Source organism: Laetiporus sulphureus, assembly GCF_001632365.1.
Source record: "Laetiporus sulphureus 93-53 unplaced genomic scaffold LAESUscaffold_39, whole genome shotgun sequence".
Classification (NCBI taxonomy): Eukaryota; Fungi; Basidiomycota; class Agaricomycetes; order Polyporales; family Laetiporaceae; genus Laetiporus; species Laetiporus sulphureus.
Window position 1 is genome coordinate 61,989 of NW_024468548.1, and position 21,062 is coordinate 83,050.

The 21,062-nt window shown below is 54.8% G+C and overlaps 9 protein-coding genes across 9 annotated transcripts; 4 read left to right on the plus strand and 5 right to left on the minus strand.

Moving 5' to 3' along the window:
* Nucleotides 1–238: 238 nt before the first annotated feature.
* Nucleotides 239–971, plus strand: LAESUDRAFT_814594 (uncharacterized protein). Its single transcript, XM_040914606.1, has 5 exons — nt 239–358; nt 424–453; nt 521–552; nt 613–705; nt 763–971. The coding sequence occupies exons 1-5, from the start codon at nt 307–309 to the stop codon at nt 811–813; spliced, it is 258 nt and encodes an 85-aa protein (XP_040761226.1). The 5' UTR covers nt 239–306; the 3' UTR covers nt 814–971.
* Nucleotides 972–1,242: 271 nt separating this feature from the next.
* Nucleotides 1,243–3,076, minus strand: LAESUDRAFT_659458 (uncharacterized protein; the record flags this gene model as incomplete). Its single annotated transcript, XM_040904807.1, has 5 exons — nt 1,243–1,890; nt 1,944–2,227; nt 2,278–2,377; nt 2,429–2,629; nt 2,687–3,076. The coding sequence occupies 5 exons, from the start codon at nt 3,074–3,076 to the stop codon at nt 1,243–1,245; spliced, it is 1,623 nt and encodes a 540-aa protein (XP_040761227.1).
* Nucleotides 3,077–5,532: 2,456 nt separating this feature from the next.
* LAESUDRAFT_729065 (uncharacterized protein) lies at nt 5,533–7,539 on the plus strand. The gene is made up of 5 exons (XM_040909564.1): nt 5,533–5,945; nt 6,000–6,036; nt 6,095–6,115; nt 6,407–6,490; nt 6,541–7,539. The coding sequence occupies exons 1-5, from the start codon at nt 5,752–5,754 to the stop codon at nt 7,108–7,110; spliced, it is 906 nt and encodes a 301-aa protein (XP_040761228.1). The 5' UTR covers nt 5,533–5,751; the 3' UTR covers nt 7,111–7,539.
* Nucleotides 7,540–7,614: 75 nt separating this feature from the next.
* Nucleotides 7,615–8,949, plus strand: LAESUDRAFT_334055 (uncharacterized protein). The gene is made up of 2 exons (XM_040902064.1): nt 7,615–7,792; nt 7,853–8,949. Exon 2 carries the CDS (start codon nt 7,990–7,992, stop codon nt 8,782–8,784), a length of 795 nt encoding a protein of 264 aa, XP_040761229.1. The 5' UTR covers nt 7,615–7,792; nt 7,853–7,989; the 3' UTR covers nt 8,785–8,949.
* Nucleotides 8,853–9,170, plus strand: LAESUDRAFT_659514 (uncharacterized protein; the record flags this gene model as incomplete). The annotated part of the gene is made up of 1 exon (XM_040904812.1): nt 8,853–9,170. A coding segment is annotated over one exon (318 nt), but the record flags the coding sequence as incomplete, so codon positions are not given.
* A 673-nt stretch (nt 9,171–9,843) lies between these two features.
* LAESUDRAFT_729067 (RCC1/BLIP-II) lies at nt 9,844–12,140 on the minus strand. The gene is made up of 6 exons (XM_040909565.1): nt 11,743–12,140; nt 11,466–11,682; nt 11,174–11,394; nt 10,649–11,113; nt 10,306–10,589; nt 9,844–10,243 (listed from the first exon to the last, which is right to left on the minus strand). The coding sequence occupies exons 1-6, from the start codon at nt 12,042–12,044 to the stop codon at nt 9,885–9,887; spliced, it is 1,848 nt and encodes a 615-aa protein (XP_040761231.1). The 5' UTR covers nt 12,045–12,140; the 3' UTR covers nt 9,844–9,884.
* Nucleotides 12,141–12,264: 124 nt separating this feature from the next.
* On the minus strand, nt 12,265–13,792 carry LAESUDRAFT_683666 (uncharacterized protein). The gene is made up of 2 exons (XM_040905831.1): nt 13,380–13,792; nt 12,265–13,320 (listed from the first exon to the last, which is right to left on the minus strand). The coding sequence occupies exons 1-2, from the start codon at nt 13,658–13,660 to the stop codon at nt 12,552–12,554; spliced, it is 1,050 nt and encodes a 349-aa protein (XP_040761232.1). The 5' UTR covers nt 13,661–13,792; the 3' UTR covers nt 12,265–12,551.
* A 594-nt stretch (nt 13,793–14,386) lies between these two features.
* Nucleotides 14,387–15,557, minus strand: LAESUDRAFT_761844 (uncharacterized protein; the record flags this gene model as incomplete). The annotated part of the gene is made up of 2 exons (XM_040912981.1): nt 14,387–15,215; nt 15,283–15,557. The coding sequence occupies 2 exons, from the start codon at nt 15,555–15,557 to the stop codon at nt 14,387–14,389; spliced, it is 1,104 nt and encodes a 367-aa protein (XP_040761233.1).
* A 574-nt stretch (nt 15,558–16,131) lies between these two features.
* On the minus strand, nt 16,132–20,299 carry LAESUDRAFT_659487 (uncharacterized protein; the record flags this gene model as incomplete). The annotated part of the gene is made up of 7 exons (XM_040904810.1): nt 16,132–17,278; nt 17,330–17,556; nt 17,613–17,818; nt 17,874–18,317; nt 18,371–18,761; nt 18,815–20,153; nt 20,205–20,299. The coding sequence occupies 7 exons, from the start codon at nt 20,297–20,299 to the stop codon at nt 16,132–16,134; spliced, it is 3,849 nt and encodes a 1,282-aa protein (XP_040761234.1).
* Between the last annotated feature and the right edge of the window lie 763 nt (nt 20,300–21,062).

Here is a 21,062-nt window from a genome sequence, read left to right on the forward strand (position 1 = left end):
CGCGGCAGGGCATCGACAGAAGATACAGGAAGGTCTGGTAGCGTAGACCTCGAGACCGCGTTGAAGCAACTTGAAGCTTGAACAAGTCTCCAGCTGGGCGCAACGCACGGTGTCTTGAACGTTGGACTCGACTTCAACGTTTCCGGTCAAACTAGCGCGTCGCGATTGGCGCCCTCTGCGAGCCGCAGGATTACGTCAGCAAGTCCGCACCCGAAGTAGGCGCGCTGAACCTGAACCTGGCAGCTCGGGCACCTCAACAGAAATCCACACCATCAAACCCGTGTTGGATTTTGAAGTTCGACCACGATGTCGGGCCCATCATTTCCTTGGTTCAAGATGATTCTGGTCGTCAGTGGATGTACGCTCAGTTTGTAAATCACACGGACGGCTCACATTCACCTGAACATGCGCTCTCCTGTCTAGTCACGTCTCTGGGCTATCTAACCATGAAAGGTCCGTGCACTCGCAAGGAATCGACTTGTATCCATCGTATGCTCATCTCTGGTGTGAATGGATACAGCTACCACACCGACGCCGGAACAGCTCTATAACGTGAGTGGCGCCTTAGCGATCAGTATTGACTCCCTAACTAATTCTTCTTTGTCTCCGTAGGAAATGTCCCCTGACCTCAGAAAGAAAGTAGATATCATTCGTGAGGCACGGCTGGCCGCAGAAGCTGCTTCACGACAACAAGCGAAGGCACAGGTTGTTCCTTCCATCTCCTTCCCGATCATGCGAGAGAAGCTGAACCGCATTCCGTAGTTGAACGACCCGGATGCACAGAAACCTATATGGGCAGACCGACCGTCGTAGCAGCACGGCTTGGCCGACTCTTTCTGTCAATTCTTTCGCTGCATCTTTGCTCAGTGTACATCAGCCAATCGTAATACACGGATCGAAGTTCTCTGTTCGCGCATGGCAGTCAACCTTCCTCACTACACTGTTTTCACGTTTCGATGCAAACACAAAGCTCTTCAACGATGAGTCAAATCAGTTTTCGTTGCGATAATCTTGCGATCACCCTCAGAGGTATCATAAGATAGATAGAATAGTATGTCACAGAAAACACAACACTATGTAGGAGGACACGGGATGATCGATGATCTAATAAGCTAGACTACACACAAGTTCCATCTTTGTCGCAAGACGCTTGCACAGCAGCAATACATTACCACTCCTAATCGGACCTTTCCTCTCCTTACCACCGAAGTGCACACACGGCACACCTCCGAGAGCTTTCATTCATTGAGCAGATGCACTGGAGTCCGCGACGAGCGGCGGGCTCGCCGGGCGCGAGCGAAGCAGCGGCTTGTGCGAAATCGCCGACTCGGGCGAGGACGAGAGCATGTCGTAATTCGACGGCTCTGCGGACGCCGCGAGCGAGGACGCGAACGACTCAGTGCGGTTCATCGATACCGGTCGCACATCACCGTCGTGCCCGGAAGACGAGGTGGGCGTGGCTGGCTGGTCACCGTCTCCAACGGTGGTGTCACTCGAGGATGACGGGCTACTCAAGACCGTTTCGTTCGCTCTGGCTGTAATAGGGCTAGTCATTGTTGATTGGTCGAGGGAAGCATGTTCGGGAACTGGCGTGACTGGCGTGCTCGCATTCCGTTCGCCTGCTGCTGGTGCACTGGTGACAGAAGTTGCGTCAGCAGTAACAGCCCCTGTAAGGGTAGAGCCTGAAGACGACGCGGCGTCGGCAGGTGGTGATGGCGTAGGCTCAGGTGTCGCAGCAGCAGCCGAGGATGAGCCAGCGCCCTCACTTCCGTTCGCTTGTCCGCCCTCGGCAGCCTGTTCCCGCTTCTTCTTTTCCTCTGCTTCTCGCTCGCGCCGCTGTTGTTCCTCGTGTTCAATGAGCGACAGCCGCATTGCTTCCATCACCATGAGCTGTATCGCACCGGATCAGCCCTGATGAAGCGAGGCATGAAAGCAAAGCATACCTCTTCCAAATCCTGTCCGCCGAGTCCCATCGTTCCCAATAGTTGATTGATATCCTGATTCTGTTGCCTTCTTCTCGAGCGCCGCGTTCCTCGCTCCGCAGAACCTTCCCCACCTTCCGCCTGTCCGTCTTCTGGCGCGAGTGGGTGCACCCTTCCACTGCTAATGCCCACAGGGATAAGTCTGTCACCAACTTGGCGCATGATGATTCGTCTGTTGGCACGCCGGGCGACTGCTGCGCGAACAGCCGCCAGTTTTGCTTCCCAATCAGGACGTATCTGATCTGCTGGGCGGAATAAGAAGCAGAATGCAAGCTCGAGGGCGTTGTGAGCTGACCAATAGATACCACCTCTGGACTGTCAGGGCCGAAGCTCTTGCGAGAGCGTTTCACGGCTGAAGCCGGAAGAGTGGGTGTATCTGGCCATGACGGAGGAGTCTGCAGATTGTAATTAGACTAGGATACAGATAACTATTGATTGACACTCACAGCCCCTTCACTGTTCAACCCTGTCCTCCATGGTGGCGGTGTATAAACGACACCAAAGTTCTCCCGAACACAATATGGACAAGCAGCAGGTTCCGAAATCAGGTGCGTAGGGTTGGGTTCGGCCCGCTTGATTTGCACGAAACACTCGGTGCAGATCGTTTGGTCACAGCAACGCGAGTGGTTGATGTTGGGCGGGTAATACTGTGTCGCACTACTAAGGCGACTGAGGGCAGATGAACCGAGTCAAAGGGGGCGCACCAAGAAACAGATAGGACATTCCACGGCGCCTCTGTATATCGCCGCCTCAGGATGTCGTATGACCTCCTTGGAGTTGCTGCTCGCATGCCCGCGCTTGTGCGCGCGAGATGAGCTGGTGTCCGTTCGTGAGATCCCGCCAGACGACTCTGCCTGCCCTTCGGCATCTGGCGGCGGCTCCTTGCGATGGGAAAGGATCTGTTCGTCGTCCCAGGATTCGTCATAGTCTTCTAATGGGCGATAGAATGGGGCCAGCTTCCGCTCGCATATGAGTTGCGTTACTATGGCCTGGTTCCAGTCACGGGCCCCGCTGTAGACACCCTGCGGACAGAGGTAGCCAAAGTCGACGGTGTCTTCGTGGTGCCCGCGGCCAGAGGAGGTACTGTTGCCCATGGCGAGTAGGGAGCAAATGCAGCAGGCTCTGGAGAAGGGCAGATGGCTGTCGTCACGCCAAAACAAGTGTCACCCGCCAGCCAATGCAGGAAGGCGCCGACAGCCACACAATCTCAGCCACCGCACGCTAAAGTCGCGCTCGTTGTTGTCAGACACAGCGTTGTGCTCGCAGAATCAGTGGACGACTCTGTCGGGGAACGGGTTATGCTCAGAAGTGGCGGTGCGCTGACTCAAATAGTCACGCCTGCTTTTCAATCATCACGTCCCGAAACGACCTCGGAAATCCAACGGCTTTGTCAGCTCTGCGTTGTACAAAAATTTTACTATAAAATACAAGTCGTATCTGAAACTTGGAGGACGATTGTTGGTGTTTGAGCGACGCAGGACATATATGCTCAGGCTGACAGCTGGAGTCGGGGGTCGAGGCTCGTTTGGTAGAATGTGTCTCTAGAGAGAGCTTACCTTTCGGAAGAGCATACACTATTCGCCTACGTCATGTCATAGATGATGAGATATCTACAGATACGTAGAACCGATGGTGGGAGGATAGAATCATTTCCAATGGAACGCGAAAGACTTGATCTCATTGTGACCGTCTTAGGTGAGGCACGCCCGCAAACTCAGTTACGAACACAATTTGAAATGTCCGGACGTTTTGAGCATAAGATCATGCAAGCGTGAAAGGACAGTAATGCCCTCCTGGTGCATGCGCAGCACGATGAGCAGCACCATCGCGACGTCCAGATTTCAGAACTTCGGTCGAGAGCGAAGGGAGGATGCATTCGTCCACGGTGCGGATTTTGGCTGTTCGACTATCTTCGTGGATTTTATTAACAGTGCAGAAAGAGGACGGGGGAGAAAGCAGATTGAGGAAAAATTGTCAATTCAGCATTGCGACTACCATGCGAAGTGCGAGCTATGCATGTACTTGCACTCCAGAAGCCCTGTACCGACGGTCAAGAGCGACATGCAGCGAAGGCATTAACCGAGTTATTGTAATGCCTGTATGAGACTGGAGCATGCAAATCAAGTTAGCATCGGACCTTGTGAGTGCGAGAGAATTACAATTGCTGGCATCACATACCGCTTCCTGTCGCGCTATGGTTCATGTTCTGGTATTTTTTAATTTGGCGGCGGACTATTCCAAGGCTTTCTTTTTCATCCTGGCATTTCTGGGTCAAGAATTCGGGCCTCAAGGTATTATGAACCCTGTAGCAGTGGCTGCTGTTGGCTTTTTCGCCGATGTTCCTGACTTTCGCTTCCACAGGGCGCGGGTAGAATACGTCCCACCTTCTATCCGAGCGCATATCGACCGATACAGTCTCCAAAGCTCCTCTTGGCGCCACCAGGTACCAACAAATCTCTCTGTCGTATCACTGGATGGAAGATCGTCGGTGAAGATTTTGCACATATCCACCTATCGAGTTTGCCCTTTTGTTTCAAATATTTCACCAGCACATCAGGACGAAGATATTCTTGCCACTCTGCACTGTCGATCATGATGAGCTTGACCATCAGGTTACGGTTGTCATTGTTGATGCACGTAGAATGATATGCGAGCGTCAGCGCCAGTCAGATGAGCTGGGTTGAGGGCCGTTATACTGCATGCGTGTTCGAAGAGCATACATGGTTTGGAAATTGGATCCCGGTTGTATCCTTCCTTCCACTGATCAAGAGTGTCCGGATATCGGGAGTTGGGATTGTCAATCCATCTTTGAGCGCAAATCGTACTTGTGGACCATTCATATGAGTGCTTCGATGAAAGGAAAATCAGGGTCATCGATATGGAGGTGAGAACCACATACTGACCACTGGCGTGCCATCAGTTCAGACCAATACTAAGAGATGACGTTCTACGTACTCTTCAAGTTCGTACCCGAACAGATAGCGCAATGATAGTTGCCGGACGTCTTCGGAGAGACAAACGACCGGATGATCGTCGAACCTTTTGACCGGAGTGGGTTGAGTGAGACTGTCATGTTTTAGTAGACTTCTGAGCACTTCGTCAACCATTTGTTATAGACCGGGAATTGCGGCACCTCTTTTGCGACGAGGATAACAATCCGGTCAGAGAACCAAACTCCTCGTCTTGCTCGTGCGATCGCTCTCACAAATGAACATGTTAGTCTTTCTTTCTCTCACCCATCAGATCGTTGGAACCTGCTCAGATGGGTCAGCACTCTGGCAGGTAGACGAACAACGTGCCACAAGCTTTTCGATCGGTGTTGAGCGTTTAGCACGTGACTCTTCGAGCTTCATTGCTAGAGCAAATCAGTCGTCAAAGTCTTGGATCTGGGCGCTGAGACTCTGGTCTGCTAAAGCCTTGCTTAACAGGTATAGTCACAGATGATATGATATTGGGATGCAGCCACAAACCTGAAGACCTTCCAAATATGTACATTTGGGCGTCTGAATCGGGCTGCTCGGATCTACTCGCTGTGGCGGCTCAACTTGAGCGTCGTTAAGGAAAGCGTAACGGACTGACCAAGTCTGCACGTCCACAGGCGCATTCTCGCACCCTGCCTTCGCGTCCTCTGGACTCGTCCACTCGCTCTCCCACACGCTCTTTCTGTGACCTGCAGTCTCTGGACGCGCTCGTCTTCGCACTACCTCCACCCCGACTTTTTCTCATCTACCACGTATCGGGATTCGGCTTTATACAAGCACTGGAGACGATGCGCAGCTCTACCTTGCTTGGATACATCTTAGCCTCGCTCGTCGTGCCTCTTGTGGCTGCGGGCCATCTGAACCGTTTCAACCTCCATCGCCGACACGATGCACTTGCGCGCAACGCGACCTCGGGCCTCACGAATTTGGCAAAGCGGCAGAGCTTTAGCGATGCCCGGTTCACTTATTATGCCGTCGGTTTGTGAGTCAATTAAGCTTTTGGTGATTAGATAGGGAAGTGATGTTAGATGTGAAGAGGTGCATGTGGTCAGACTAACGTTCCTAGTGACTTTGTGAGTGTTATGCCGTACTCCGCGCTGTTCTGGCGTATTTACTGTATTTTCCAAATAGATCGTTGCCCTAGACTCCATTGTGAGTGTTTTGGTCTCCTCTCGCTCGAGTCCAGTGTGGAGAGTGTCATGCTCGAGATGCTTCATGCTCTCTCGTCTTGTCATACTGTTGGATCAACGTGCTATTCGCGTTCTCAGTTGCTTTAACGACGATGCACACTTGTGTCACACGCTGCCTGCACGAAGTCACCGTATGGATAGCGCGCATTGCATCCTGAACGTGCAAAGTAGCATTGAGGACACTTTCAATGACCCGTCGCTCATCACAACCTCGCAAATTGAGCGATCGACAAACTGACCAGTACCTTCATAGTTGTACGATGCATCCGATGAGTGTTTCAAGTCCATCACCATCTCGTACGGTGGCAAGTCCACCACGGCTACGATCATGGACAGGGTGAGCATCTCTTCTCGCCAAGACATACCTTCTGCTGAACTTCCTGTCAGTGCCCGGGCTGCCCAGAAGGCGGCTTGGACCTCTCCGAGGGCCTGTTTGAATACTTCGCCGACACAGGCGAAGGTGTCATCTACGGCGAGTGGTCGTACGCAGGGTCGAGCCCAGCGACGACCTCCTCAGACACACCCACCCCCACCTCCACATACGTCGCGCCGACCACGTCCAGCACGTATGTTCCACCGCCGACCACCTCCAGTACATCGGCGTACACTCCGCCCACGACGTCGTCAACGTACACACCGCCGCCGACGAGCAGCAGCTCGACGCACGTCGACACGCCATCGACGACTAGCTCCTCAAGTAGTAGCAGCAGCGTCGCAGAGGCCACCTCGAAGGCGGGCTCCTCGGCAGCGAGCAGCAGCGTGGCTGCGTCTAGCTCTGCGTCGTCCAGCGGCGCCTTGATATCTTTGGCGATCAGTGCAAGCGCCACTCTTTCAGCTGAGTTGTCCCTCCCAAGCAGCACCGGCAACAGCACCAGCGGGGATATGCTCGAGCAGCTGAATTTGGCGCTCATTGGCATGGCCGGGCTCATCGCTGTGGGTGCGGAGGTGTCGGCGTGAGCGAGCGACGAGGGACGGCTCGGCGGCAGCGCCGTCGTAGCTGTTGATGAAGTGCATGAAAGCCGGCAACGGACAGACGGTGCCATGGACACTAACAGGTATACCACAATTGCAACGCTACTATTCTTCTAGTTTTCCCCCTTCTTCCTCATGCAATTGCTGTCTTCTCCTAATGTTCCTCGCGCTCTGCAATTAGTTATTGTCTTAGCAGTTTCCGATTGCGCGCTACTATCTTTTGTTGTAATAGTTGGTTCAGGTTTGTCGGGTGATACAGGGTTGTACGCATTTCGTACGTGCTCGGTGCAACGCATTCACATTCACTTCCCTCATGTGGCTGTATGACTCTCCTCAAGTTCTGTCGGGGTCATTATATGGAATTTGCCTGCACGGAGTTCCGTAGCCTACTGGATGAACGCTACAATGCTTCAGGGGTTAAACGTTGACCAGTCATGACAAATGATTGGTGGCGAAGCCAAACACTTCGGAGAGCTGGTACATGTTTTGTATCCTGTGAGATGAGCGCAACGGATTTGCCTGTTGTCGCAGTGGACACGATGCTCTTGCTGAGCCTGTAGCGAGAAAGGCAACGGACACGGCCTCGTGCTCCAGGCGCACCTTCCCCTCTTACTGCCATCCGCACACCTTCCCGGGTCGTCTTCCCCGGGAACTGCATAGCTAATTGGTGAGTATAGCATCTGCATCGTACGTACGAACGTCTGAACCGCTGTCATTAATGTTACAGGGAATCAGACTCTTGCGCCGCAGCGCCCCGACGTCCCCGGCTCTCTTCTCGCTCGGATCCGACTCTCCTTCCAACATTTATCACGATCGCTCAACTTGAATTTTCATTTTCACTTTCAAAGTTCCTCTCCAACCACCATGTCTTCTGCTGTCTCCGCGGAATCCACCGTCCCCAGCTCGGACGTGCACTCCCCGTTATCGACCTCGTCCTACGAGGCCCTGTCCGCGTCCGGATTCACCTCCTGGGCGGACTCGGTCGACGCAGCCAGCTCCTCTGACGACGAGATCGTCTTCTCCATCTCGTCTCTTTCCTCGAGCGGTGTCCTTTCACAGCGACGCGCGCGCCGCTCGCCGTCCCTATCTTCCGAGGATGACCTCGTGGCAGTCCCACGTTCCCAAGCTACCTCGGATTCTACCTCTGTCTCCTCTACGGATGTTCGTCGCACACTCGACGAGCTCAGCACGGCAGTGTCTTCTCTCACATTGCGATCTGCCCCTGCCCTGGCGACCCCGACCGCTACTCGCTTTAACATCCTTCATGCCGTCAGCGCCGCGTCTCAGGAGTCTCAGCCAGCTCGCCCCAAGGGAAAGAAGGTCAGGAAGACAAAGAAGGCTGCTGCAGCGCAGTCCAGCCCTCCGAACACCGCCCAACCTGCCGATGCCAGTGCTACACCGAACCAGAGTGCGCAGAAGAAAAAGGTGAAGGCGCGGCGGGAGCGCAGGAAGGCCGAGAAGAAGGCGCAGAGAAAGGCTGCTCGGGCTGCATCTGCCACCCCGGAGCACGGCCTGGGCGAGCGCCCGATCGTGGACGACTTGTCCGAGGCGGGCGATCATCCCGGCAGCGCTGCCTTCGCTGCGGCATACCAGGACGCAGTCAACTTCATCACCTCGTGCGTGATTCCCCAGAACACATTCCTTTCCTGGTCGCGTTGACTTCTTCCTTCACTTGCCTCGTTTCTAGCTTCCTCTCCAACCCATCCGCCAAGTCCGGTGCGGGGCACCTACAACTCCTTCAGGCGCTCATCGTCGAGCTCGGGCTTTGCCCTGCGGCGCTGCAGCCCTCCGCCGGCGCACTGTCGTTCCCCTCTCTCCCTGCCCTCCCGCACTCGCTCCGCGCGGCCAAGGCATTGCTCAAGAGCCAAGCGTTCCTCAACGTGCGCGACTACCTCGCGGTGCGCGGACAAGGCCTGGACGCGTTAAGGCGCGTGATGCACCCGAGTCGCAGCTCGCTCATGCGCGAGGTGCGCAGCGGGAAGCGCATGCCTAGGGAGGCCGTGAAGGAGAAGGGTCTCGGTGTGCTTCTGGTGACGTGCTTTTAGAGGAAGGGTCCCCACGAGCTGGGGTGGGTGCGTGGCCTTCGTAACGCGTCTTCTCGCGAGCCTGCAGCGCTTGTATGAGCCCGCTTCGGCATGGGTGGCCTGATCTTGCTGAATTTATCTTATAATGTTTCGCTTCGCCTATCAGCTGTACTATAGTGTTGCTTCCTGTGTCATCGTATCTTGCTTCCACCCCTGCTCTCCCTCTATGCCCGTTTTTCCGGTGCAGTAATATTTCTCGCGTGGTGTCTTCGTTTAGACCGATAGTCCTTGAACTCTCGTTCCCTCGATATCGTAGCTCGCCAGCCAGCCCACATTGGTGATGTTGAGGTATATACGCCGAAGAAGTGTACATTTAGCAATTCTGTGGTTCTGTGCAGATGAATATTATCATGTCGCCTTGCTCAGCGAGTGCAGACACCGGAGACCTCCCGCACCCTACGAATTCAAGTGTGAGTGATATCCTTCATTCTCTGGACCACGGCAATGCAATGTGCATCGCATCAAACGCGATCACGTGCACCGTAATTGCCGCCTGCTGGCAGTTGATGGCAGTGCGACGCGTCTTACTGTACTGCGAGGTTGCTTCAATGACCACCCATTAGTATCTCGAACATACGAGGAGATAGCCTATTTGAACCGGTTCCAAAACAGAGCTGGAATATGCAAAGAAATACCCAGTAGCCAACCCGCCGACACCCAGCTCACCAACAGACCCTACGAGCAAATCTTCCAATACACCACACTGTTTCCCCAGCCCGCCACCGCGCGCTGTTCCACATCCACGCCCTTCTTCCACACACGCCCCCGCAAGTCCCTCACCTCCGCCGCCCTCCGCTTCGCGAGCATCAACCGCTCTTCGTCCCCGCCCGGAACGACCGCGGGCGCTGCGATGCTCCCGCGCCGCCCACTCCCAAGCTGGTAGTCGTAATTCGCGCCCCACGCCATCAGGTCCCGGCCCACTGCGCCCGGTCCGCCATGCGCGAGCGTGTCGAGCGTGAGGAGGACGTGCCCCGTCGGCGAGACGGAGATATCGTACGGCACGATGGGCTGCAGGTTATCGTGCGGCTCGCTGTCTGTTGCACACGTGTGAGATACAGCTGGTGGCTCGCAGTCTAGCGTGGCCCTTCGCACTCACATTCCAGAAGCCCGCTGACGTTCCGCGTGCGGACGGGTGTGCCCTGGGCGTTGCTGTATTGCGCGTTGCCCAGTCCGCCCCACTGGCCGTTCCCGCACGATAAGACGTCGATGTATGGCATTGCGGTCCCGTCGCGCCGCTCGACCTTGAAGAACGTGAGGTCCCCGCCGGCGTACACGTCCAGACACGTCGTGCGCGTTGCAGCGGGTGTGTGCCGCCAAAGGATGACCTCCGTTGGGACGGTGATCGCTTCGAGTGTTACCTGGCCACCCAAACCGATCTGTCTACAGTATCATGGTTATGAATGACTTGCAGAAATAGTCGTAACTTGAGCGTGACCTACCCGTACTCGTTCGCACCCCACCCTAGCACCCTGCCAGACTTCGTCTTCACAAAGCTCGTCCTTGACCCGGCAGCAATACCATCCACGTCCACCCCACGCAACGCAGGCACCTCAAATAGCTTATCAGAAAAATGTGTGCTCTTGTCGTCGAGCCCCAAAGGTGCATCGACCCCGCTCCTAGCCTTCTTTTCCTCCTCCGTCTCCGCCTCCCCCGAGCGTCGGATCGCCTGGCTGGCCTTCGCATACGGGTCCGCGATGGATTTTGGCGTGAGCTCGATGGACACGCGGGTGTGCCCATGTGGAAGATGTGGGTGACGGAAGGTCGACGCGGGCGCGGGGACGTCAAACTTGCGAAAGCCCAGCTGGCCGTAGGCATTTGCATTAAGAGAAATTGGATGTGCGAAGGTGCGCCCAGCGGAGGTGAGGGCGAGGAGGTGGTCGGAGCCTGCAGCTATTGAGACGAACCTGTGGCACGGTGACGCCGCTGAGTATCTAGAAGTCAGCGATGCGTGCGCGAAAACTTACTTCTCTTTCCAGCCGAGCTTCTCGTTTGGTAGCAGCTCGACAAAGTCAACATCCTCCTCTTCGCCCCAGTACCAGCCTGTGCCCCACCACGGAGAGCTTGCGGGCGTCGGCGTGCCCGGCGCGAGTGATTGCTCGGATGCTGAAGAGGACAGGACGTATATCCGCCCAGATGCCGAGAGAGCGAACACGCGAGTTGGCGTCACTTGCACTCGGGTGATGTTCTACACTCCCGAACCGAGAATAGCTAATCAGTGGGAACGCAAAGTGAGCACATTAGGTGCACAGTACTCACCTTTCCTTTCAATGTCAACGTAGGCTTGCCCGCAGACGAACCAGGTTTACTACTAAAGCCATCACCCCACTGGTAAACATCCCCTCGCGCGTCGACACACGCAGCATGCCGCTCATGTATTGCCAAACCCCTTAGAGCAACATTCTCGAGCCACGAAGCCGCCGCAGGCGTACGGATCGACTCGGGCGCCGCACCGTCGATCTCAAGGACATGCGCTCTGGCAGCGAGGCAGCATCAGCCCTGACACGACGTGCAGCAAATTGGCTACTGTACGCACTTGTTCGATCCCCAGATCAGCGTGTTGAGCGTGTCCCCCCTGCTCAGCACGTTGGGCGACTTTTCTGACGGAGCGGCAGCCTTCTCCAGTGCGGCGAGCCGGTCTGTCTCTGGTGGCGCGTCGTTGTGGACTGTAGTGTGTGTAGAGTACCATACTGTTCCTGCAGCCACAGCAGCAGCTGTCGTTACGATGATTCCACGGGTCGAGGTTCTCGAGGACGACGCTCGGACGTGCACTCCCCTTACGGCATGAGTACTTCGTGCACCAGCTGATTTTACCAAGCCTCGTGCTCCCTGAAGCATTTTTCTGTAGTCCAGGTAGAGAAAACGCTGCGGAGATGAAGAGTTTGTGTGAGGAGTTAAGTCAGGAGAGGTTGCAGGCCCTCCTGATGTTTAGGCCTGCCATCGAAGGCGCAAGCGCTCAAGCAAAAGGATCACTGAGTGCAGCGGGCGCTCCGGCTTGCACGCATCCACCAATCAGAGAAACGACATTCGAACTTGCACCCGCGCAAATCCTCAACAGGCGGCAATGATCTGCAGACAGATCCATCTGTTACATAGTACATGACAATAGCAACAATCAGTCAGCTCGACTGAAAGAGAATCAGGGTTAAGACGGCCGGTGAGCATAACGTTCTCCAATGTCGGCGATGAAGATAAGCATTGAACTATATCTGCTATATTCATCTCCATTGAACTTTGAACGTAAGAACGTGTCTAACTGAGCAATACACTACGAAGGAAGGGGTCAAGAATGAGGAGCTGACGTAGTAGAAGAGGCCGGTCACAACGAGCCACAACGACGTACCCTCAGCCGTAGAACTTGCGCACAACCCTCGACTGATTGGTGTTCCGACCCTCAACAATTAGATCAAAGATTGACGGGAGCTTCGCCCATATCTCTGTACGCTCCCTCTTATCATTCGTCTCCACCTTTCGCTTGCAGTGGGCACACAACTGTAGATAGGTGCTGTGGGATGAGGAGACCTCGGTGAGAGACATGTCCAGCTTGATGGCGGATGGCCAGGACATCAAGGCACTCTCGCGGATATGCCAAGCCTGCAAGTCGGTGCTGTTCCGCAGCTCCTGAAGCACATTCTTGCACCGTGTAGTATCAAGGCATCGTTCCTCCGGCTTTTCAAGGAGCCCGAACTTAAATAACCTATCTGCCGGTATTGTGAAGACCGCATTCAAGGTAGCCGCTTTGGCCTTGGAGAGGCCCCTGCGGCCATCGAAACACCTCGTGAGATCGTCTATATCGAGGCGCTCGACGGTACCGTCCGGATAACTGACTCCATCCAGGAGGGTGCGCGTTTCGAGCTGGCAACAGTCGTAAAGAGCTGCTGGAAGGATTGCGTCGAGCCCAATGAGGCGCGCCAACTTGACTGCCACTACGCAATCCGCGCGATCCTCCTGCTTGACTGCTGGCCGTGCCATCCACGCTTCGAAAGAGTCGGGCCAAACGTCACGTAGCCGCTTCCGCCCCATAGAAACAAGCCCTTCGACCTCATACTTGTGTCCTATGCGAATGAGCGCTGCAACTTCCGAGAAAGCTAGCACGTCTGTGTCCCGATAATGACTAGACACGACTCGCTGGCTCAGATATGCTGATCGGTACGATGGATGTTTACGACTCACTTTCTACCACGAAATACGAACCGCAGAATGCGCCGAAAGTCATTCGATGCGTCGGAAACATGGACGATCGGACAATCGTCCATTCGTTCTGAGGACTGCGGCTGCGGCACAGTGAACATTCCTCGGAAGACCTCAGAGTGCTCCGCCAACATTCCTCGATAGATACGGAACGCTATTTGATCGTCTGTAATGACAATGATGTTGCCATCGGGATACCAGAACTCTTGATCTCGTTTGATGTCTTCGACGGCAGGAAAACCATCCTCCTGCATACACATCATGAAACTGTCCCCCACTTTGCAATGTCCTGGAAAAGTTGAAGTTCAAACTAGTAGGACTGTAACAAGAGAGCCCTGGAAACGAAGAGGCAGATTGAAATACACTCTAACGTACCGGGTGACAGTATGATGGAGGATAGGCGCACACGAGGCTCAGCGTCTACTAGTATCAAACTACATGATGTCTCGTGAGCGTCCGGCCGAGAATGTACGAACTTACCGACTGGCACTGTCGCACAGAGAATAATATGCAAGAGCGATGTCAGGCGATGCTGCCACACGTGTACTCATGGTGCATGGATACTATAGAGATCATCGAAAGTACTTCAAACATCAGCGCGAAACAACAAGCCGATTATCTGTTCGAATGTGGCAGATGAATGGACAAACACGTACGGCAATAAGCGCAGAACTCAAAACTGGTTTTACACGTCGCTTGCAAGAGGCTTGAGCAGAACACAGCAGAACAGAGCTCAGAAATGATCAAAGCTAATCTCAGCGGACGAGTCGGATATCAAGATAGATGAGAGAGAGCAAGGTCATACTAGTCTAAACCATGCACAATTTGAAGCTTCGTAAATACTTTGCCACCTAGGTGTCGACACTGCACGAAAAAAGAAAACGGCCCGAATGCCGCGTAAGGATTGTACATCTAAACCAAATAGGAGGAAGTCGTCTGAATCTGCGCTGCACTGACTGGTGTACAGTACTCACTCTACACGACAATTATCAGAGTGGCTCTGAATCGGTCTCGGATGCCAGTTCCGAGGTAGATGATGGCGGTCGCTCAACGTTCTCTACCTCTCGAGGTCGCGATGGGTGGGAGGATTCCCAATTCTCAACCGTGAGTCCGAATATCGAGGGAAGAGTATCGGATAGTGTGTACCATGCCTCATTATTATGATAATTGAGAAACCGCCTGCAAGAAGGACACAATGCTGAACCGAGGCTCTCTAGCCTTTCCTGGATTGAAGACTTGCGCAAGTTGATGATCGATGACCAAATTGCGAGACCATTTGGATGCAATTGCAGTCCGCGTTCAATGCAGTCGTCGATAATCGCGTCCAAAGCAGAGCCGCATTCTCCGACAGTGTAGCATCCATACCGGCCTGATCTAGGCCTGTTTGCATCCAGATCGAACATTTTGTAAAATGCAGAAGAGTTTGCGAACATGAGCCGCCTTTGTCCGTCGAAGCATATTGCCAAATCATTTGGTGCCAATCGCTCGATTGAGCCATCGGCATACCGCACTCCATTCGTAAGGATGTGTGTACTGAGGTGACAGCAGTCGTAGAGCGCCGTAGGGAGGATGTCATCCGCACTGATTAGGCGTGCAAGATTCACAACACCGATTGCATGTTTGGGGCGGTACTGCATGCCACGCGTTTTGCGGTCACGACGACGACGAAAGGCGATGTAGTCGGGAAGATGTGTACCATATATGGATCGTAGACGACTGAGCCCCTCGGCTACTGACTCGTGGACCAGGTACTTATGCCCTATGCGGATAAGCCCCGCGACAGTAGGAAACTTCAAGACGATGTCATCCTTGTAATATCTGTTGAGTATCGCAACGATGAAATAAGCTCAAAACCTGAAATCCGCAAAGTAGGCATTCGACTCACTTCCTGTAGTAAAAGATAAACCGTAAGAGATGACGCAATTCGTTGGCAGAGTCAGGGAGATGTACGACAGGACAATCTTCCATATTCTCCTCGCCTGTGTGCTGCATTGAAAAGAGGCCGCTGAAAACCTCTGAGTGCTGGGCTAGTTGCCCTTTGTAAACGCGAAATGCATGATTCTGTGCTATAAGGACGATGTTCCCGTCCGAATACCATAGCTCCTCATCGCATTTGATCTGCTTGCTGTCATCGGCAGAGCCTGAAGCGGTGGCTGCCATGTCTGAACTTTGCAACGAGATCGCTTGGGTATCGTGCAGTGGTCAAGATCGATGCTGAGGGGTGTACGCACAGTGACCCTATGCTGGGCGGCGATATATAGTGCACAGGATGCGTGACCGTCGTGCGGCAGCTGAGCAAGGCTTGCAATCAGAACCTTGTATCTAAGCTCGTCTATAGGATAATATTTATCGGCCATATTTTGACAGCCTTTCCGTACTTGTACATCATAAGTGACCAAGGAAATGCGAGATCAGAAACCACCCAATGCGCGCGTCTCGCAGTATCAGCAAATGATACCGTCCGACAAGCAACCAGCTACATCCAACTTTTTGTCTTGTGAGTGAGCAAACGAATGTGAGATCATACCGACTGCATGGTGTTAGAAGGGTATAGAGTTCGGGAAGCAATCAGCGGCCCCAGTGCACGTATGGCTTGCACATATATATTCAGCGGCAGTGGAAAACGAAACGAGCAGCAGCAAGACGGACGACGGAACGGAACGAGTATCCTCCTCTTTGAATCTCTGGAAAAGTCGTTACGTGTCGTGAACGATAGCGGGTGTGGATGATCGCTCTAGGCGTGGAAAGCGCCCATGTTGGGCTGGTTTTGCTGTTGATACATCTGATACATGTACGCCTGGTAGAGTTGTGGCGGAACGGACTGTGCAGCAAGACCATTGTAAGATGGCTGGGGCATGCCCATCATGTTCGCAGCTTGCGTGAGGTTGGGAGATTGCGCGCCGAATGGCACGGACGACGGCGGCGTTGACATACCTCCATTACGGCGGGGAGTGTTGCCTCTAGCATTAACGAGATCGGGAGAGCGCATGCCAAAGGGATTGAACGGATCAGCGCTCGGAGAGAAGGCGGAAGCCGGGTTCGAAGCGCGACCACGACCACCAGCGCCGATTTGTCCGTAACCAGGATCAATCTGCAGACGGGGAGGGCCTGAAGCAGCGTTCTGTCCGCCCATTTGAAGCGCAGCCATCATGGATGCGAGACCCTGATCACTCGATGGATATCCAGCAGGAAGACCAGGCACGACATAGTTGCTCTGTGCGGTGTACTTGTTCTTGCTGTTTGGCTGGGGAGCGTTCGTGGTGTACGTCGGCTGCAGGTTCGGAACCGGCAAGCCTACTTCCTCGATCAGGCGACGATACGCCTGCGTGGCGATGACCTTGAGCTCAATCAACACACGCTTCGTCGCCTCCACGTAGCTCGGGCGCTTCGCAGGATCGACGAATGAACTCGTGATAATTTTATGAACGACGGCGACACCGTTGACCTGATCGCCCAGAACGTCCGTGAGAACGTGGTCGCCAGGAGATGAAAAGAGAGCCTCGACGATCTGCGCAGATGCCTCCGGTTCGACCTTTTGATTAACGATCCTCAAGACGGTCAAGGACGCCAGCTTGTGGGTGCAGAGGTGCGAGAGGTGTGGCGTGAAGCGCGGAGCAAGCAGATTGTACCTTGACGGGAAGTTGGACGTGTCAAGCAGCCATGTGAGCAGCAGCGCGCCATTTGGATTGGTAGCCAACGGGATCGAATTAAGGATGACCGCAGTGGCAATGCGACGCTGCTGGCTGACCGTGATATGGCTACTCTCGAGACAAGCCCTCATGCTACGAGCACCGAAGCGCCCCTGGGCAATCTCCCAGAGACGGTCTACCATCGCATCGAACAAGAAATCAGTAGCGGGGGGGCCAAAGCGGAGACAGCACCTAATAGACAAATGAGATGGACTCTCACGGCATGCGAGCAAAGATACTCACTGAACAACGTAGTTACCGAACTGATCGAGCAGGAGAGGCGGAACGTAAGGCCTTATATTCTGCGTGACAATGGCGACTTCCTCAGGCGTCTGCACGCACTCAATGATCTTCTGTGCAGCCCAGGTGCCATTCTTATGAATACCGATCATAGCCAGGTGCGGGCTAATGCGCTCTAGCATCGCGAACCGAGGACCTGGTGAGCACTTCTCAAACAACTTCTGCACGACCTGCATCGCAGACATGTCAGCATGGCGCGATGCACGAAAGATGCCTCGCTACTAACAGTATTTCCAAGCCAGTCGGATGCAAGATCGACGATCTCTCCATCGAGGAAATCGGCGGCAACGTTGTCGATCTCTTCGGTAGAAATAGTGCTCGTATCAAGCCTCTTTCGCAGTTCGCGTAACTTCGATGCATCCCAGCGCCTGTTGTGCGGCCTCTCGGATACCAGCGGAATAGTCGTGTAGTACATCGTGGGCGGACGGAACTCTGTGTGATAATCGTGTGAGCATCGAATCGATACTATATATCATCCACGACTAACCTGCGAGGGCTTGAATGTCAGCCTCGGCATCCGGGCTACCACCGCTAAGCTCCTTCATAATCATTTGCTGCTCAGTGGCAGCATTGGGGAACCCAGCAAGCTTGCCAGCAGCATCGATCGAGTGAGCACCAGACGCAATCATGCTCAGCAGCAAGTTCGACCGGTAGTTCTCCACAGCACCGCTCAGGACCTGCTGGTCAACAGGAATCGTCGTCGCTCCCTTAATATTACGCAGCGCATGGATGGTCGCGCCTACGCTGAGATCGCCGATACCCTGGACGTTGAGACCGGCGTTGTCGTCCTGGCCACCATTGCCCTCCGTACCGTTCTTAACTGGCACCTTCGCGAACCCGATGCGGATGGCTCCAACATCGCTGCCCAGAACATCGCGGCCATTGAGTGCCTTACGAGCCCTCACAGCATCATCGAGACGCTCGAAGTTAACTGTCGGGCATTCAGTCAAATCAGCTTGGCGGGAGGGCATGTAAATCACTTACTGAAACCGCAATTCTTGTGCGTGAGGACACGTGCAGACTCGATGGGACCGTACGGACTAAATACGCTAAGGATTGTAGCAGGCGTGGTTGTGGATGGAATAGAACCGATCCAAAGTGCCCTAGTCGGCGTGGATTGCAACTGAGCATCCAGTCCCGCCAGCCCGGCATTGTTGCCCGTCGACTTGCCCAAGGCACCACCAGGAGATGTAGCTGACGGGCTGTTCATGTTTGTGCCCTTGGCCGGCGCAACAGGAGCGCTGTCCGCCTTCCCAAACCCGATGCGCACCGTCTGGCCATTCGGCATGCCAATGTCGCCACCAAGACGGTTGAGAACGTCTTCCTTAGCGCGGATGGCGTCCGTCTGGTCCACAAAGTTGACAAAGCCACACTCCTGAGTCATAAGAGTAAATGTATGCGGGCATGTATAGCACAACGAATACCCACCTTCTCGGGTAGCAACCGCAGACTTTCGATCGCGCCGTACGGAGCAAACACATGGATGAGCTGCTCACTGGTCACGGAGCTGTCCAAATTACCAATCCACAGAGATCGCGTGGGAGTCTGCACCTGCGACGAGCCCTCGGACTTCGGTGACGTCGCACGGTTCTGACCAGTCGAAGGCGCCGCGAGGTACGAGTTGCTACGAGACAATTCTCCATTGGGGAAGTGGACCGAAGGCGACACGCCGCCACGGTTAGTGGGCTTGTCGTTACGAAGCAGCCCGCCCATGCCGGTCTGGATAGAGAGGTCATTGACGTACGCAGCCTGCGCCTCCGCAGCGGCAGCGCGACGATGCAAAGCTCTGGTAGTGTCGTCGAGGTTGCCGACGGAGATAGCACGAGGACGCGAGCCGAGGCCGACGGAAAGATGATCACCCTGTTTGAAGCCCTTCGGCATGTATCCAGAAGAGAGGTAGTCACTCTCCGCATCCTGGAACGCGTTGAGTCCCTGCCTACGGTATACATCCTCCTCGTACAGTTCCTCTTCCTCCTCGGCGTTGGGAGTGGGGAGCAGCGAAGCGCCCGGAGTTGGCCTGAGATGGTACGGGTTGGAGACCGTCGTCGCACGCAGCCTGGACGGGGTGGAGGCCAAGTTGCCCGCGATGGCGGCCTGCGCCTGGCTGCGCAATTCAGAGATAGTAGCGGCCGGCGGTTGGCGCAGCGTCTCATCGAGCCCGAGATAGTCAAGCGTGTGCACATCAAAGTCGTCCCCGCCCGAATCCATCGATGTGACAGAGCGCAGATCATCCAAAACGGGCAGCCCTCCGTTCCTTGACGGCATCCAAGAGTTCGAGAACAGCGAATGTCCGAAGGCATTGGAAAGGCCTCCCGACGGCAAGGTCAGCGAGCCAGACCTCAGGCGGCTGTTCCGCTCCGATAACGCAGAAGATGGGACTGACGAAGCGACCGAAGTCGAGTGACGCAAACCAGGCCGAACTGGGTTTGCCGGTGAAGATGAGGGCTGGATGATGCTATGCCTCTGCAGCTGATCGGCGAATGAGTCCGTCGAAGCAGCCGCCGCCGCGGCAGCGGTGGTGCTGCTCAGTGTGCTGGAGGCGGCTGCGAAGCGCTGGGCGGCGAGCTGTACGTTGGAGGGCAAGGTTCCTGCCCTGGCCCTCCTAAATCCCGCTGGATAGTTGGTCGGCGGCAGGCTGCTGGTGTCACCGGGAGTGATCGTGGTCGAAGAAAGGTCATTAGGAGGGGAACCACCTGAAGCTAAGGCGCGCAGCGCGGGAGGCCTGTATCTAGCACCGATCCTCTCCTCTGCCTCCAGCTCCCTTGCTCTGTACGCTCAATCAGTACCTGCGCGCCGTCATCCGCTGGCAGAGACGCACCGTTTTGCAAAAGCAGCGGACGGTGCCGGGGGCGGCGTCTTGCCCGACGCAACCCTGGAGAAGGAGCCATTGTTGTCGTTGGCGGATAGGGACATGATGCAGTCTGTCAATGAGTATTAGGAATTACTGAATGTTGGGGAGTAGGGGCTGTCGGTAAGCAAGAAGGCCGTAGGAAAGAGACCAGGGCTCGCAAGTCCGTGCGACGTGGGTAACTACGGTGAGGGGTTATAGGTCGTAATAGGGTGATTTTGGAGAGAAATTTTGCGGGCGAAGAGGAAGGATTGCCCAGGACTACTACAGTAGGGTAGACTCGGGAATATAGGAGGACTAAGTAGGGTGGAAGCCGTTGGGAGCGAGGACGACGCTGAGGAGAGTCCAACTGCAAACTCCGCCTCTTCTATACCCGCGCGTGCTCCTTGTATTTCCCGCTATTTTGTTTTTTAAGTCACGCGGCTCTCACGCCTCCTTCGCTGCAAATGCGGGCTCAGAATTTGGACGCTTCCTCATCAGCAGGCACAGCACGCAGATCATCCGCCCGGGCAGTCACATAAATTCATCGTAATACTGTACAGCGACTAGGCTACCAGCTTCAGTATACGGAGTGGGGGGCATGCAGCGCTCCCTCTAGCGTACAAACACACATGCGAGCACGGGTATTGGGGTCCTCGGCGGCATTGCACACCTCAATCAGAATCCGCAAATGATCAGTGATGGTCTCGGCTGTCTATTCATCAGAAAGCAGACCCGCACGCCCGCGGCCAGGCGCTCGGTGGCGAAGCATCGAATAGAGAGGAGGGCGAGAGTAGGGATACACAGTCTAACTTATCTGCAGCGCAGCAATAGAACGTCAAGTCAATA